Here is a 13,495-nt window from a genome sequence, read left to right as displayed (position 1 = left end):
TCGTGAAACAATCGCAGATTGGTATCAACTACCTGCTATCAAGCCAGCTACCTCGGTAGATAGATACATGTCCAACATGGACAAAAGCCGTGGAATCTCGTTCCTACTTCAAACAACGGAATGGTATCTTAACAAATAACACAAAACCCGAAAGAAAACAAAACAAACCAGTGCCCTCCAGAGAAATCCCACCCTCGCCAAGTCAAACAGACTTTTAGCCTCGCTCGCTTGCATGTTCTGGTATATAAGAACACCAGACCGGGGATTGTAGAACGTAATACTAGAGAAGGAAAAAAGTATAAAATATGACACAGAGGAAAACTGTAGTGAGCGTCAGTCATGACTCGTCCCCGTTCCCGTGGTACATGTCGCCCCAGGAAAGGGGTCAGAGGCATAAAGTCGGTTAGTCGCAAAGTCGATAGGAAATGTCAGTCGGTGTCGGTAAGAAAGAAAACGGCGCAAAAGAGCACCTTAGAAAATTCTCCATCAAGTCAGGCCTGAGTCAGACTCAAAACCCCCGAAAGGGATCATCCCCGCCCACCCCCTCCAAAAAGCTATCCGTCCCCGTCCCCCTCGAATGATAGCTATCTCTGAGTCGACTACTCCTCGACCCTCTCCTCCTCAAGTCCTTATCGCTGCTCCGCCGCCTCCTCGAGCTCGCAAAATTGTAATTGTACAGCGACGGCGGCGGCCCGTGGCTGCTGAACCCGCCAATCGACATGTCGTCAAACTGTGCCTCGTGCGAAAACTGCAGCGGGCTGATAAACGCCTCCATCCGCACCGTGCCGATCGCCTCAAAGAAATTGCCCGTCGCACCCGTCGTGGTGCTTGGGGCCGGCGACGAGGCCGGGTGGCCTGGCAGCGGCGGGACCGGCGGAATGCCGTAGTGGTAGTTCGACCGGCTGCTGCCCGCCTCGCTCGACCGGGGCCACGTCACCGCGCTCGACCCGGTCGCCGTGGTGATGGCCGAGTTGCCGCCGTTCGAGTAAATGTCCGACGACCCGGCCGTCATGATCGAGTTCCCGGCCGTCGAATTCGACGCCGTATGATACCCGCCGCCCGACCCCGCCGGGCCCGAAAACCCCCGGAACGACAACGGCGGAGGCACGTGGCCCCCCGTGTTGCTCCGCTTGCGACCGTGGACGGCAGGCGCCGGACGATCGAAGCCGCGGTCCAAAAACCGCGGAATCGAAGGCGGCTCGGCTGCGTCGCGCGACATGTCGCGGGCGTGGGCCGGCAGGTGGTAGATGTCTGGCAGAGGAGGAAGGGGCTGGTTGCGGTAGGTGGGGATACTGGGAGGCGCCGAGTCGGGCTCTTCGGGCAGGTCTTCGGTGACCGGGTCGGATTTGCTGAGGGCGGGCGTTTTGGCTTTGGTGAGGCGGATGGAATCGCGGATGGCGCGGCGTTTCGGCTTGGGGAGGGGATACTGGTCTACCAGAGGTTTGGGTTGTTGTTGTTGCTGTTGCTGGGGCGGGGGCGCAACCAGCAGGGTCTCGGGGATGGCTTGGTTCGAGTGCGCCAGGAACGAGAGCGCCGTCAGCCAGATGTAGTGCCGTTCGGCGTTGGGGGCCGTGAACTTGAGCGCGCGCTGGGGCGTCAGGATCAAGATCGACCGGTCGAAAATCTGCGCCACGCCCTTCGGCGGCGGGTTGTTGTCCTTGACGTCCAGCACCGACTGGATCGTCAGTTTGCGGCCCGACTTGCCCAACAACGCGCTGCCCGACACGGGCTGCTTCGCGCTCCACAGAATCGCCCGCTCGTACGGCGCCAACCACACCCACCGCTTGTGCCTGTCGTTGCTGCTGTCGTCGCCACGATTGCTGTCTGCCACCCCAAACGACTTGCGCCGCCGCACGTACTTGAACATCCACTCGCCCACCATGGTCTGCGCGATGGCATCCACCACCGTTGGCGTTTGTTTCTGATCTCCCTGCGACCCTCCGCCCGTTTCGGTCGTGTTGGCCGTCGTTGTCGACGGGTGCGACCGGTGGCCCTTGTACCTCTGCCTCGAGCTGTCCCGTGTGCGCGACACCACGATCTCGCCGCCGCCGCTAGGAATGCCCGGCAGCCCGGGACTGTCGAGCGCCGCCTCGGTCGACGGCGGGGGCGACCGGCTTCCGCGCCTCCGATACCGCTGCCCGTTCCGCGCAAAGGCCGTCGCCGACCGGACCTTGCGGATGCTGTTGGCGCGGTAGTGGCTGCTCCTTGAAGACCCGCGGCGCGGCCAGCCCTCGAACGGCCGGGGGCTGGCACGACCATCGCTTGGGGTGCCTAGCAGCCGATGCACTTTGGAGCTGTCGCGCATGGGAATGGGGAACGGCGGCTCCCTGAGCATGACGTCCGTGAGGCTTGGGCTCCGCGCCCGCTGGTGCGTCGAGATGCCGCTCTGGATCAGGGCCGCGCGCCGCATCACGCTCGACTTGGACCCGTACATGCCCGCGCGTCCGCCGCGCCGCGAGCCCCGCCGGCCCTGCACCGCCTCGCGCAGCGAAGCGAGCGCCGCGTCGATGGCTTCGTCGTCCTCGGACCCGCGCGACAGCAGCCGGCCGCGGGCTTTCGGCGAGAGCGCGTTCTCGGACGACGTGACGGTGCCGACCGAGTTGCGCTTGGCTCCCGACGAGCCGGCGACGGGCCGGGGCGCCGACAGCGCGGTACGGTACTCGGAGTCGCTGAGGTCGGCGTCCAGGAACTCGACGTCGTCGTCGCTGCTGTTGCCGTCGAACCCGGCAAACAAGCTGCTGATGCGCGGCGGCCGCCGCATGGGCGCCTTCTGGCTCGACAGCGGCCCGTCGTCGTTGTTGCCGGGGTAGTTGTCGTGCGTGACGAGCTCTTCTCCCTCGGGCAACGTGGGCGATGCGGGCGCCCGCGAATCGGCCGAGTCGCGCTTGGCCGTGAGCCGGCGCGGGTTCCTCGGCGGCAGGTTCCCGGGAACCGGGGTGAAGTTGCGGGCCTCGTCGGGCGGGATGTCGGAGGTGGGCGTGCCGACGGCGGGCGAGGCTGGCCGGGACCGGATGGCCGAGGGGTGCAGGTGCGGAGGCAGCTTGGCCAGGCGCATGTCCACGCGGATGGCGTCGGTCTGGGTGCCGGTGGTCGCCATCTCCACCTCGGGCGGCGGCAGCGACACCTGGCACCCGAAATCCTTGGTGAGCGGCGGCAGCAGAGGCTCGCGCGGTGTCGACGGGCGGCTCGACGGAATGATGCTGATGCTCGGGATCGGCATGGGCGTCAGATACTTGGGCGACGGGGGCGGGGTCTCTTCTTCGGTCTGCGTTGACGACTCGACCATGGCCGGTGGTGGCGGCGGCGGCGGGGGGGCCTCAGGAGTCTTGGGCGGGCTCAGCGGCTCGTCGACGGTCTGAGACGAGCCGTTGACCATCAAGGGCTGAGGCGTCCGGATCGCCAGCGGCTGGCCGACGTGGACGCGCTTCCTCCGCTGGTTCGCCTCGATCTCGTTGTCGGACCGCGGAGGGCTCTCGAGGCCGCCGAGCCGTTCCACGGGTGGCGGGCTCGCCGGGGCCACCTTGGGCGACGGCGGCGGAGACCACTGGATCCCACTATCAACATACACAGGCTTGGGAGCCGGCGCGGCCGTGGCCACCGACGACTCGTCGTCCTCGCGGATGACGCCGGCCTCCAACTTTTCGAGGGCCGACGGGTTGAAGGCGAGCTTCCCGCGGAGCACGCTGCCCGGGCGGGTAATGCTGTCGGTGCTGAGCTGCCGCTGGTGGCCCCGGAACCCGACGCTGTCGCGGCTCAGGGTACGCGAGTGATGCCTGGACAGGACGCTGTCGCGGCCGCCGTAGTCGCTGTCATCGTCAAAGCCGTCGCCCAGCTCGTCGGCCAGCGAGTTCCCGTGGGGCCGGAGGATGCTGTTGGCCACGGAAAAGCGCATGCTGTTGGTGATGCTCATGCTCCGGACGCTGGCGGCGTCGTCCTTGACGCTCTCCTCGGCATCGCTTTCCAGGGGGTTGGCCTCGGCCTGGGCTGCCTGGGCCGCCTGGAACGCCGCCACTTCGTCCAGCACCGCCTTGAGCCGCGTCTCGGCCACGTGAATCCTGCGCTCGTACTTGCGCCGCTCCTCCTCCCACTCGTCCTTGTCTCGTGCCCATTGCTCGTGCACGCGCTGCGACTCCTCCTCGAGGCTCCTCACCTTTTTCTGGGTTGCCTCGAGCCGCTTCTTGGCCTCGTTGGCCGATTCGAGCGCCTCGTCGCGTTCCTTGGCCAGCTCGGTCAGCGCCGACGACGTGCCGCCTTCCAGGAGAGACAGCTGGCGCTTCAGCGACCTCGTCTCCTTGCCCGTCGAAAGCAACGTCGCTTGGAGGGTCTCGGTTTCCTCGCGGACCGTGTGCAGGGACGTCTCGAGGCTCTCGATGATTTTGAGTTTTTCCTCCTGGTCTCGCCTGAGAGACAGGATTTCTGAAACCAAGCTGGCATGGAGGGTGGGCGTGAAGCGGCGCGGGTCCAGGATGCTGATGTTCTCGTCGGTGCTGATGTCCCTCGAAGACCGTTTGGAGCCTCCGTTGCTCCTGTCGCCCGAGATGGGTGGTGGTGAGCGGCTTTTGCCTTTGGTGCCCGGAGGCGTGACGGACCTTGCCGACCTTCGTGAGCTCTTCGAGACGGTGCGGGTCAGGGGCCGGAACGGCGCATCGGCGGGGTTGGGGGCCGGCAGCGAGGTTGTCGATGAAGGCGCGGGGGGCGCCACCGCCGGAGCGGTTGTTGACTCGGGTTCGGTTTCCGAGGCGGTCATTGTGACGGAGAGTCTGGTAGTTGTGATGAGGAGAAACCTAGATCATGTCCAGCGGCCGGAGAGCAAAGGCGTGTAAGTGATCCGGACGCCGTGAGGGGCAAACCGCGATGATCCCTGTCGCCGGATTCAAGCTTATGGTGGGTTGTTTCAAGGTGAGGCAAAGTCAAGGACCCAGCTCGGACGTCAGAGTCAAGAGTTGCAGAAATCCATGTGTAGGCCTTCAGGTTGTGTCTCCCGGCGATGATCGTCGTTTAGCGTCAGGAGAGCAGCTAGAGGTCCATGGACGGTGGTGCGAGCTGCTGCGACTGGCCAATCCGCCGAGGGGCTGTTCCCAAAGTTGAAGTCAGGTCGACGCTATAGCATGTGTCTTATGCGGCCCCTATCAAGCCCAAGCACAATAGTGCATGCAGTTCTGCGGGAATACGGAACTTTTCGTAGGACAATGTTGGTCGAAGGCTCGGGGGAAAACAGCGCCGATGAGAGGAGTCTCAAATGTCGTAAAGGGGAAAACGAACGTCCACGGAATGCCGAAGGCTGTTCTCGTCAAAGTTGAATCGCGCAGCTGAGGCGCTCGTACTGCCGATCTCGAAACGAAGGACTCGAAGGGAACAAAAAAAAGAAGGATGCGCGATCAGACCGGGTACGGCGTCGCAAGTTTTTAGCCGTCGAGGAAACAAAACAAGATACGACGGTGACCAGATCTCGTCACTCTCCCTTTGCGGCTCGGTGCCCGATTCACAATCTTGTTGGACTCGTTGGCTTTGGCCGTTGAAACGCTGACGAGCCGAAGGACGGGAAGGGAACGGGAGAGGCTCAGATGGAAAATTGATGAGCCCGATCCTGATCCTGATCCTGATCTTGATCCCGTGTGGTTCTCAGGCTGGGGCGACCTCGAGGGTGACGGGCGAGGCCAAGGGTCAGAGTGACACCTGATGAGACCTCCTTCATACACGCCTCTCGGACAGAGGTTGGAAAAGAGAACACAAAGGTCCCTACGGAAAAGAAAAAAACACTACGAGTAGGCAACACCCTCTCGCAACGGCGAGATTGGGATAGCACGATGCCCTCCCCCAAAGCAGCTTGGTCCTTCCCTGGTTTTATGAGACGCCCACTTTCTTTTCTGCACGCGAGAGAAGGTGCAGAACGACAAGGCCAAGCTCGGGGCAGGTGGAGCTGGTGTCCGGGAGGCCCCTTGCTTCCAGGGTGCTGCCGAAGCTTCCTTCCTTTCGAGATGTCAACTCCACAGTCTGGCAGTTGCACCCCAGAAAAGGAATTTTTTTGTCTTCAAAGACAGCAGCTGCGAGTCCCGTAACACTGCAGCAAGCCCGCATGAGGATGCAGCCAGCACTGCAGGACGCAGCATGCGGCAGAACCACTACCGGCGATATTCAGTCTGCTGGCCAATGGCTCGTCCGTCTGCCTGTGCTCCCGCATGGCGACGCAGCCCGGCCAGGGCCTGCATATCCAGATTGGTTCCTGGCCGGGTTCTGGGCTGGCACACCCCGAGCATGTGCTGGCTGTTGCGAGGTGGGAGGGAAGACTGGATGGACGGAACGATTCCCTCACTTCACCTGAGACGCGCCATCACTTCGCCGCCAACAAGATATTGGGAAAATACCACCAACAAAACAACAGAAACGCGGTACGCCACAAGGCGGCTAGCGGCTAACAAAACATCGCAGGCGACCGGCCCGGCACACCTGGGCCAGTTGCGCCTCTTCCTTTCGCTCCTCGGCCAATGTCTGGGGCCAGCTTCGCTTCGAGGGATTGGACCCAGATCCAGTCTTTGCCGATCCCATTCCAAGAGACATGATGGAACTCCAGCACGCGCACAATCAACAATGGAAGGGTTGCACCTCGAACTCGACTGCAACCGCCCGTGGCGACTGTGGATGATGAACGGCCGTTCCCGGTAGCCGGGGCCATGCCGACCGGATCGGAAAATGGGGGATTCTTGCTGATGATTGAAGGCTGACTTAGCCCGGGCTTAACCCCTTTTCGCTTGAGGGCTCGCTGTGACGGCCGCCAAGCAGCGAATGGGATGTCGACCCAAGAAAAGGGGTGTTTAATTTGCTGGCGTGATTGACGATCATTGTCCGGGGTGAGGACCCAGTGGGGAAGACGATGGCGAGGAGAACGTCGAGACCTGGGCCTCGGAGGCTCTTTTCAACGGCCACGACGTGACGAGAGCAGGACAGCAGTTAACACGCCCCATACGGAGTATCGGCTCGGGATGGCCAGGTTCCAGCACAGCACACCTTTCACAGGCAGGCAATTTCACATCTGCATCTTCGGAGAGCGAAAAAAACACCGCGAGGCGAAGTGAAATGCTGCAATGAAACCTACGCTATCCCCACCCATCCCTCATTACCGGGACCGTAACCTCACAGCGATTCCCACTTCGCGCAGGCCTCTAGAAGGAACTGAGTGGGACGAACTGGCCTTGGCATCAAAATGTCAGTCGACCCGACGAACGATGAGCACCGACCGGAGGGATCCCCGGGAGAAGCTATCGCGATGGTGATGATCCCAGATCCGCCAGCCGGAGAGGTGCTGGCCAACGGGTCCGAGAAGGAAACACAACATCCGCAAACCACACGTGTGTTTCTTGAACCCAGCCAAGCCACCACCGGGTTGTGTAACACGGCACTCATCTCGGTCCATTGGCTGGGCGCACAAACTCACGTCGTGTCACCACCGGGACGCGTTGAAGAAAACGGTTTGATTTCTCGTTCGGGAAGTGAGAGGCGGGTTGAGCACACCGGCGCCGAGAGTGCCCCGGAGCCGAGAGTGGGGGTGCCACCGACGCCGCAGCAGTGATCGTCTTAGCCTCATCTGGTTTTCTGCAATCAACGGAGTCCACTACACTAGTGGAGAGCTGTATCTGTGTTCGCGATCGGTGGGTTTTGAGACCTCGTGGCTTGCGCGAGAGCAATGACTGTCTTGGAGCTTTCCAGTAGTGTAACTAGTAGTTATTGCTAGAGGCAGGATGGTGGACAACCCCTCAAACAGCTCGGCAGCAAACTCATGATGCGCCGAGGTCTTGAGAACGCGTCTCTCACTATCAACCCCAAAGAGGGGAATCCCAAAAAGAAACAACCCCTGCAACCGGTCGGCCGTCCCACGCCGGTCCCAAGCTCACGGTGCTGGTTGTGGCGCGCTAGGGAACATTGAGCCTTTGCCCAATCCTGCCTGGACGAGAAAAAAACCATTGCCAATCCATTGGACACCCGCAGCAACAGGACGTGATGACTGGAAACTTTTGGCTGGCTGGAGGATGAAGGGGATTCAATGATAGCGAAAAGTCTTATCTCATCCTCCTTGAATCCTCAGGTAGGCCGTTCTTTCAGGCAGGGTGTGCGTTCTTGACGTCTATCGGTTGGATGACGGCGTGACAGAAAGATGGCTTACTAGCCAGCCGGGAGCTGCTTGATATGCATGCTTCCGCAGGCATCTCCTCGCTCGTGACTGTGGTCTCACATGCTGTCCTATCGTGGGACGTGCCAACTCACCTCACTTTACCACCAGTCCTCCACGGCTGCTCGCGTCCTGTAGTGTACGAGGGAACACAACGAGTCGTTCAACCTCTCCACCCGAAGCCGGCACGTCCAGCACCACGTGTGTCCAGCACCGTGCGATCAGCGGCGGGAAAATGAAGAGGCTTCTTGCTCACGCCACGCCACCCCAACCTTTGGGTCCCAAATCTTTCCCCGGGCCCCGGTTCCTTGTCCGCGGTGCTTGCCGCTGCGCAATCCGGGGTCTGAAACACAAGTGCCCGGTGAGAACTGACGCCGGTTGACAGCGGGTTGTTTTTGCAAGGTTCCGGGGTTCATGGTTCATGAGGGCAGTTCAGCAGCTGATTGCGGATGATGTGATGAGAGGAAGAAAAAACAACAGGATCTGCAGGTTGCCTGTTAAGGGAGTCTTGCGTATTCGGGGACCGATACCCGTGATTATGTAAACAACAAATCACGACCTGGCTCACGTATTTGGGGGGATCGTCGGATATCGTGTCATTTTCGCGTCGTGGAGTGACCAGGCTGGATGTGTCTGTTGCTTGTTGAGACTCAAGATGACAGTCATGGCTGGTTGGACGCTTGTACGGCGTTGTCTACACGAGGCCTCCTGTTTCTATGTTTGAATGTGTAACGCGTTGAGGCTCCGACGGTGAATCATTGCGTTGTCGAGTTTGTGCTCATCTCGTAACCGTCTGCAGAACACGACACCGTGGCACTTCACCAATGTCGGGTCTGAAGAAGCAGTTTGAGATACATCACTACGAAAACCCGTTCCTTGTCGTGACATGTAGCACGGAGCACGTCTCGCTTTGACGTGCCACCAGACCGACCATTGACGTTGTCTTGCACAAGTTGAGCCTCTTTGATCGAAACAATTAACTCAAGGCGGTATGTTCGATCCATCGAGGGATTGTCTTGAACTGACATTGTAATGACTCGGAGAATCGACGGAAATGCTATGTCACGTATATCCCATCGGGGATTCTGATGTTCATGATATTTTACAGGGATACATGAAAGGTAGGAACATGAGAGTGGACGGCGGACGAGATGTGTATCGATCGTTTCTCTCGAACCACGGTATAGTAAGACAATGCTTATTCACCTTAATTACACTCTATAATGAAGATCAGCGACTCGCTTTCGGGTGTTCTATAAAGCAAATACTTCGTGGGCGTCGACGTGGAGATTGGGAATGATTGAATCGGATTTATCCGACTGGATGATATGTCACTTAGATGTGTTCTCTCGACAACAAGAAGGCATTGATATTCGTCGAGAACTACCGAGCCAGATAGGTATAATTGCTGTAATGAGCCAAGTGTCTAGAGGGAATATATTTCCTTCGAGTAAGATTGGTTTGATTTTGAGTTTTATTTATTTTTTATGAAAAAGAAGAAGGGAAGAGACGGAAGAAAAACAAGCAAGATATGAGGAAACCCATTTTCCTCATTGAACGCTTCGTGAGGAATCAGGTCCTGCGAATAATCCTCAACTTCCGGAAGCCAAACTCGCCAACACACATACCAACCTCCAGACCCATGAAGTCCCGTCTCTCACGAATCCCTAACCCTTCATGAGGCATACTGGCCCGACTTCAACAATCCCGATCAACATAGGAGCGCTTCAAGGCCTCTGAGAATAAGGATCTAAGAGTTGTTGCTAATCAGCAAGAGAATACACACTTGCGGTCACCTTTTCATTTCATTTTCCCTTTCTTTCACGTTTCGTTCATTTTGACCTGTCTAGTTCACAGGTCGGTCAAAAAACGAGTCACTCCCACCTCGGCGTTGCGTTCACCTCGCCGTTCCGCTATTTACAGTATATTTTCCACCAAACAAGCATAAAGCTCGTGCCTAACTCATCGCCTCTGGCCATGCACACAAATACCTCAGTAAAGGCACGGCATATGACACTCTGCTTCATTTCTGGGCATAGCATCTAGCTGAAGAACAATACTCATCTCATCGAGGAGATCAAAGTTCGACCATCACCGACCACCGGCCTAGCAACGCCAGCATTATTGAATATTTCAGTGAGTTCCAAAGGTCCCAGCGTCCCTACACTCTCTGATCGACACTGTCATACCACAAGAAACGACGCTAACTGTCTAAAGGTCTGTGACTCTACTATCTTCTACAATCCCAAGCCATCAACCATTCTCAGCTACACTCACTCCCTCCGGCCAGGCCATCAACCAAGCCCGCAGCTTTAACCGCCCCATCACCCTCGCCCTCAACACACACAGGCAACATCCCTGACAAATCACGAGGGGTGTATCTCTCCCACGAGTCAAGCAAGCCAACTTCAAGACCAAAACACGCCACCCGCTCCCATGGGACATTCCGCTCCTCAACCCACGTGTCAGCATCAGGAAGTGTCGGTCCCAAGAGCGCGGTAACGCCATCGGCGCCAAACGGCCGGAATCTCGGGGCCCGAGAGGGGTTAGGAAGAGGGGTTAGGGAGCGGGGAAGAGGCTTCATCCTGTTTCTCTTTACTCTGGCGTATGAGAAAAAGGTATCTCCACTTCCTTGACAACCAAACGGGTACCGTAGATGTAGCTACACAAATCCGGGAATCGGGGACCCCACAGACATCACGAAACGTGCAGGTGATGCCGGCGGTTGGACCTGACGGGTGGGATATGCGCCTTGCCTCACACAGAGTCAAGTCTCTGCAGGGCAGTACGCGATGGTATGACCTAATAGGGGGTAGGTCTAGAGAGAAGCGAGTCATCGTCAACCCATGATTCTACGACGAGAGGAGACTACCACCTCGTTTTGAAATCCTTTCCTACCCCAGACAGTCGCGCCGGCCCCAGCTCCGGAACTTCCAAGATCAACAACGTGGGAGATCGACCTGCCCCGACCTGTGATGACATGACGTGACTGGATCCACGCCAGCCCTGGTCCACTCATCCAGGGAAATCTAGTACCGGCCACCTGGAACTCCGAATCTCTATGACGATATGCGTCCTCTTAGTCAAGGGACACACGAGTACCTTGCATCAGGTACCCACGGGATGCTCGTTCAAGAAGGGCTGGGTCATACCGCGCGTCTTCATCTCGTAACCTAGCCCAGTGATGTCCAATCCCCGATCTGAAACGTTTTCCTCAAGGAGTTGGGCAAACCCTCACCTCACAAGAGGCGACATACCTTCCCACCGATCACTTCTCCATTCCATCCCCAAGAGCCAATCCATCCATCACCTCCTCAAAAAGCCTAAAACGCTCAGACCACCCTCCTCTTCGCCCACATGTGCTCAGAGCAAGCAGGGATTTTCCTTGTACTATACGACAACAAACCGCACACCAAGACAAAACAAACAACGAATAGGCTCAGAACCCGGGCTCGCGGCTATAGACTGAATGGATAGATGGATACCAGCTCCAGTCTCTGTCCCGCCTCTACCCCTCCCATGAGCAGGAACAGCGAGCAGTAGAGCCGCAGGGGCAAGTCTCAATTCTCCCGTCCTCCCCGCAAAATTGGCTACTCTACCGAGAGGGCTGGCGGAATATTCTGGCAAAATAATCGCACTTACAGGCACGCTACTAGGTAGTCTGAACATCCATGGCCATGTCCGATAACTCGCGCCTGGCCACCGGGGGACCTATGTGTGGCCACAAAACATCCACTCCGCCCGGTCCAGTCCGCTCGGCGTGGACCAGTCCCGTGAGCCCGGGTTGAGGTCCGGGGAGAAGCAACCTACAGGATGGGGACTGGACTAGAACAGAGGCGCGTCCAGTATGTAGTTGAGTACCTCACCGGCAGGTATTGTAGTATGGGAGAGGGCTAGACATCGAAGGAGGTAAGACGTGGGGAGGCGACACAAGTATCCGTACCGTCGGTAGGAGGCGAAAAGGAACCATTGCACCCAAAGGGGAGAGCGCTGATAGGATTCGAATCCCTGGGGCAAATGGCCACCAGACAACGACAAGTATCCGTACCGTCGGTAGCCAGGGAGCATGACTGCCAAGGTGTTTTCGGTTCACCAGGTTGTCATGTCACGTCTCCGCATCGCCGGCTCCATGCCGGATCCAACTGCTGTGGCAAAAGAGAGGCAAAAACATAGTCATGTCCCCATGTCTTCCAGCCCCGTCTGGGATGTCTGTCAGCAGCAGAGTCTCATGGGGATCAGAAACATAGGACGGGAAACTCCTTTTGGGCCCTTGCTCGAGGCTCGAGCTTCAGAGTCCTACCCCGCCGCGAGGGGCCGAGGCGGGCCGCAGATCCTCGGTCTCGCTCCTCCACTTTTCCCTGAGCAGCCTTTTGTGGTCCGCAGCATTGCTACGCAAGAGCCGGGCACATCAGAGCTTAAAGCCACGGAACCGAGCGGGCGCGCGGAGGGGCAAGCTGGATTTCCCGTCTGGTTGGCCAGCAGAAAAGCAGACTGCAAACGCACGGGTGTCTGGGTGTCTGTGTCGTCCGACGTGGCCGCGGGAGTTCGGGTGCGAGGGTTGCTCCCTTGCCGGGGAAGGACACCGATGAGGGTCTGTCTCGGCGTCATGAGGTGCCGGAAGACACCCACACTCGGCCTCGAAGGTTTGTTCATGAGGTTGGTGGTCATGTATTCTTCTTGAATCGGCTGCGACGGTGGATGCGTTGGTCGCAGCAATGGCCGCGTTGAGATGCTGCCAGCTGGGGACAGCCTTGCTGCCAGCCTGACAAGCTCCCTCAACCCCCCGCCGAACGGGTCGGCACTGGTATCCGAGTTTGGCACAACACAAGCTTTCCGGACAAATCCACGGACGGGCGAAGCTTACAGTAGAGCCAAACGGCCGAGCAAATCCCTGCTTGTCATGTCCATTTTGTCGAGCTTTTTTAGCCTCTGGCCGGATCTGGCCTCGCAGATCCCGACGGAGCCAAGAGGGTTGCGGAGCATGTCAGTCTGCACAGGGCCGCAGGCTGGCCCGGGTGTTCGCCTGTCGGGTTCTGCCGTTGGTCTGGATGGGCTGCTGGGCCGGCGCTGTGGGACGGCTGGACTCAGTCGGGCCGGAAGGGCATTTCCCGGGGTGCAGGCGCACTGTTCCAAATCCCAATCCAACACAAGCTCAGTCCCAGAAAAGACATGCAGGCTCCGAACTGACCGGTATTTTTCGAACCTGAGCATCTCGAATCGGTAGATTGGAAGGCTTTGGTCCGGGTGTAGTGTGATGACGAGCAGAGCGGTCCTCGCTTATCGAGGCTACCTTGACGACAATCTAGCCGTGGTCTGCAAGTTGATACGGAG

At 58.7% G+C, this 13,495-nt stretch overlaps 3 protein-coding genes across 3 annotated transcripts; 1 reads left to right on the top strand and 2 right to left on the bottom strand.

Moving 5' to 3' along the window:
* Nucleotides 1-508: 508 nt before the first annotated feature.
* Nucleotides 509-4,747, bottom strand: VTJ04DRAFT_9935 (uncharacterized protein; the record flags this gene model as incomplete). Its single annotated transcript, XM_069368536.1, has 1 exon — nt 509-4,747. The coding sequence occupies one exon, from the start codon at nt 4,745-4,747 to the stop codon at nt 509-511; it is 4,239 nt and encodes a 1,412-aa protein (XP_069214670.1).
* Nucleotides 4,748-7,201: 2,454 nt separating this feature from the next.
* VTJ04DRAFT_9934 (uncharacterized protein) lies at nt 7,202-7,567 on the top strand (the record flags this gene model as incomplete). The annotated part of the gene is made up of 1 exon (XM_069368535.1): nt 7,202-7,567. One exon carries the CDS (start codon nt 7,202-7,204, stop codon nt 7,565-7,567), a length of 366 nt encoding a protein of 121 aa, XP_069214669.1.
* A 4,885-nt stretch (nt 7,568-12,452) lies between these two features.
* On the bottom strand, nt 12,453-13,375 carry VTJ04DRAFT_9933 (uncharacterized protein; the record flags this gene model as incomplete). Its single annotated transcript, XM_069368534.1, has 4 exons — nt 12,453-12,531; nt 12,590-12,618; nt 12,668-12,965; nt 13,029-13,375. The coding sequence occupies 4 exons, from the start codon at nt 13,373-13,375 to the stop codon at nt 12,453-12,455; spliced, it is 753 nt and encodes a 250-aa protein (XP_069214668.1).
* Between the last annotated feature and the right edge of the window lie 120 nt (nt 13,376-13,495).

Source organism: Mycothermus thermophilus (assembly GCF_041956435.1).
Source record: "Mycothermus thermophilus strain CBS 625.91 unplaced genomic scaffold VTJ04scaffold_7, whole genome shotgun sequence".
Taxonomy (NCBI): Eukaryota; Fungi; Ascomycota; class Sordariomycetes; order Sordariales; family Chaetomiaceae; genus Mycothermus; species Mycothermus thermophilus.
Note: the sequence above shows the minus strand (reverse complement) of the source record. Positions and strands in the feature narration are given on the sequence as shown.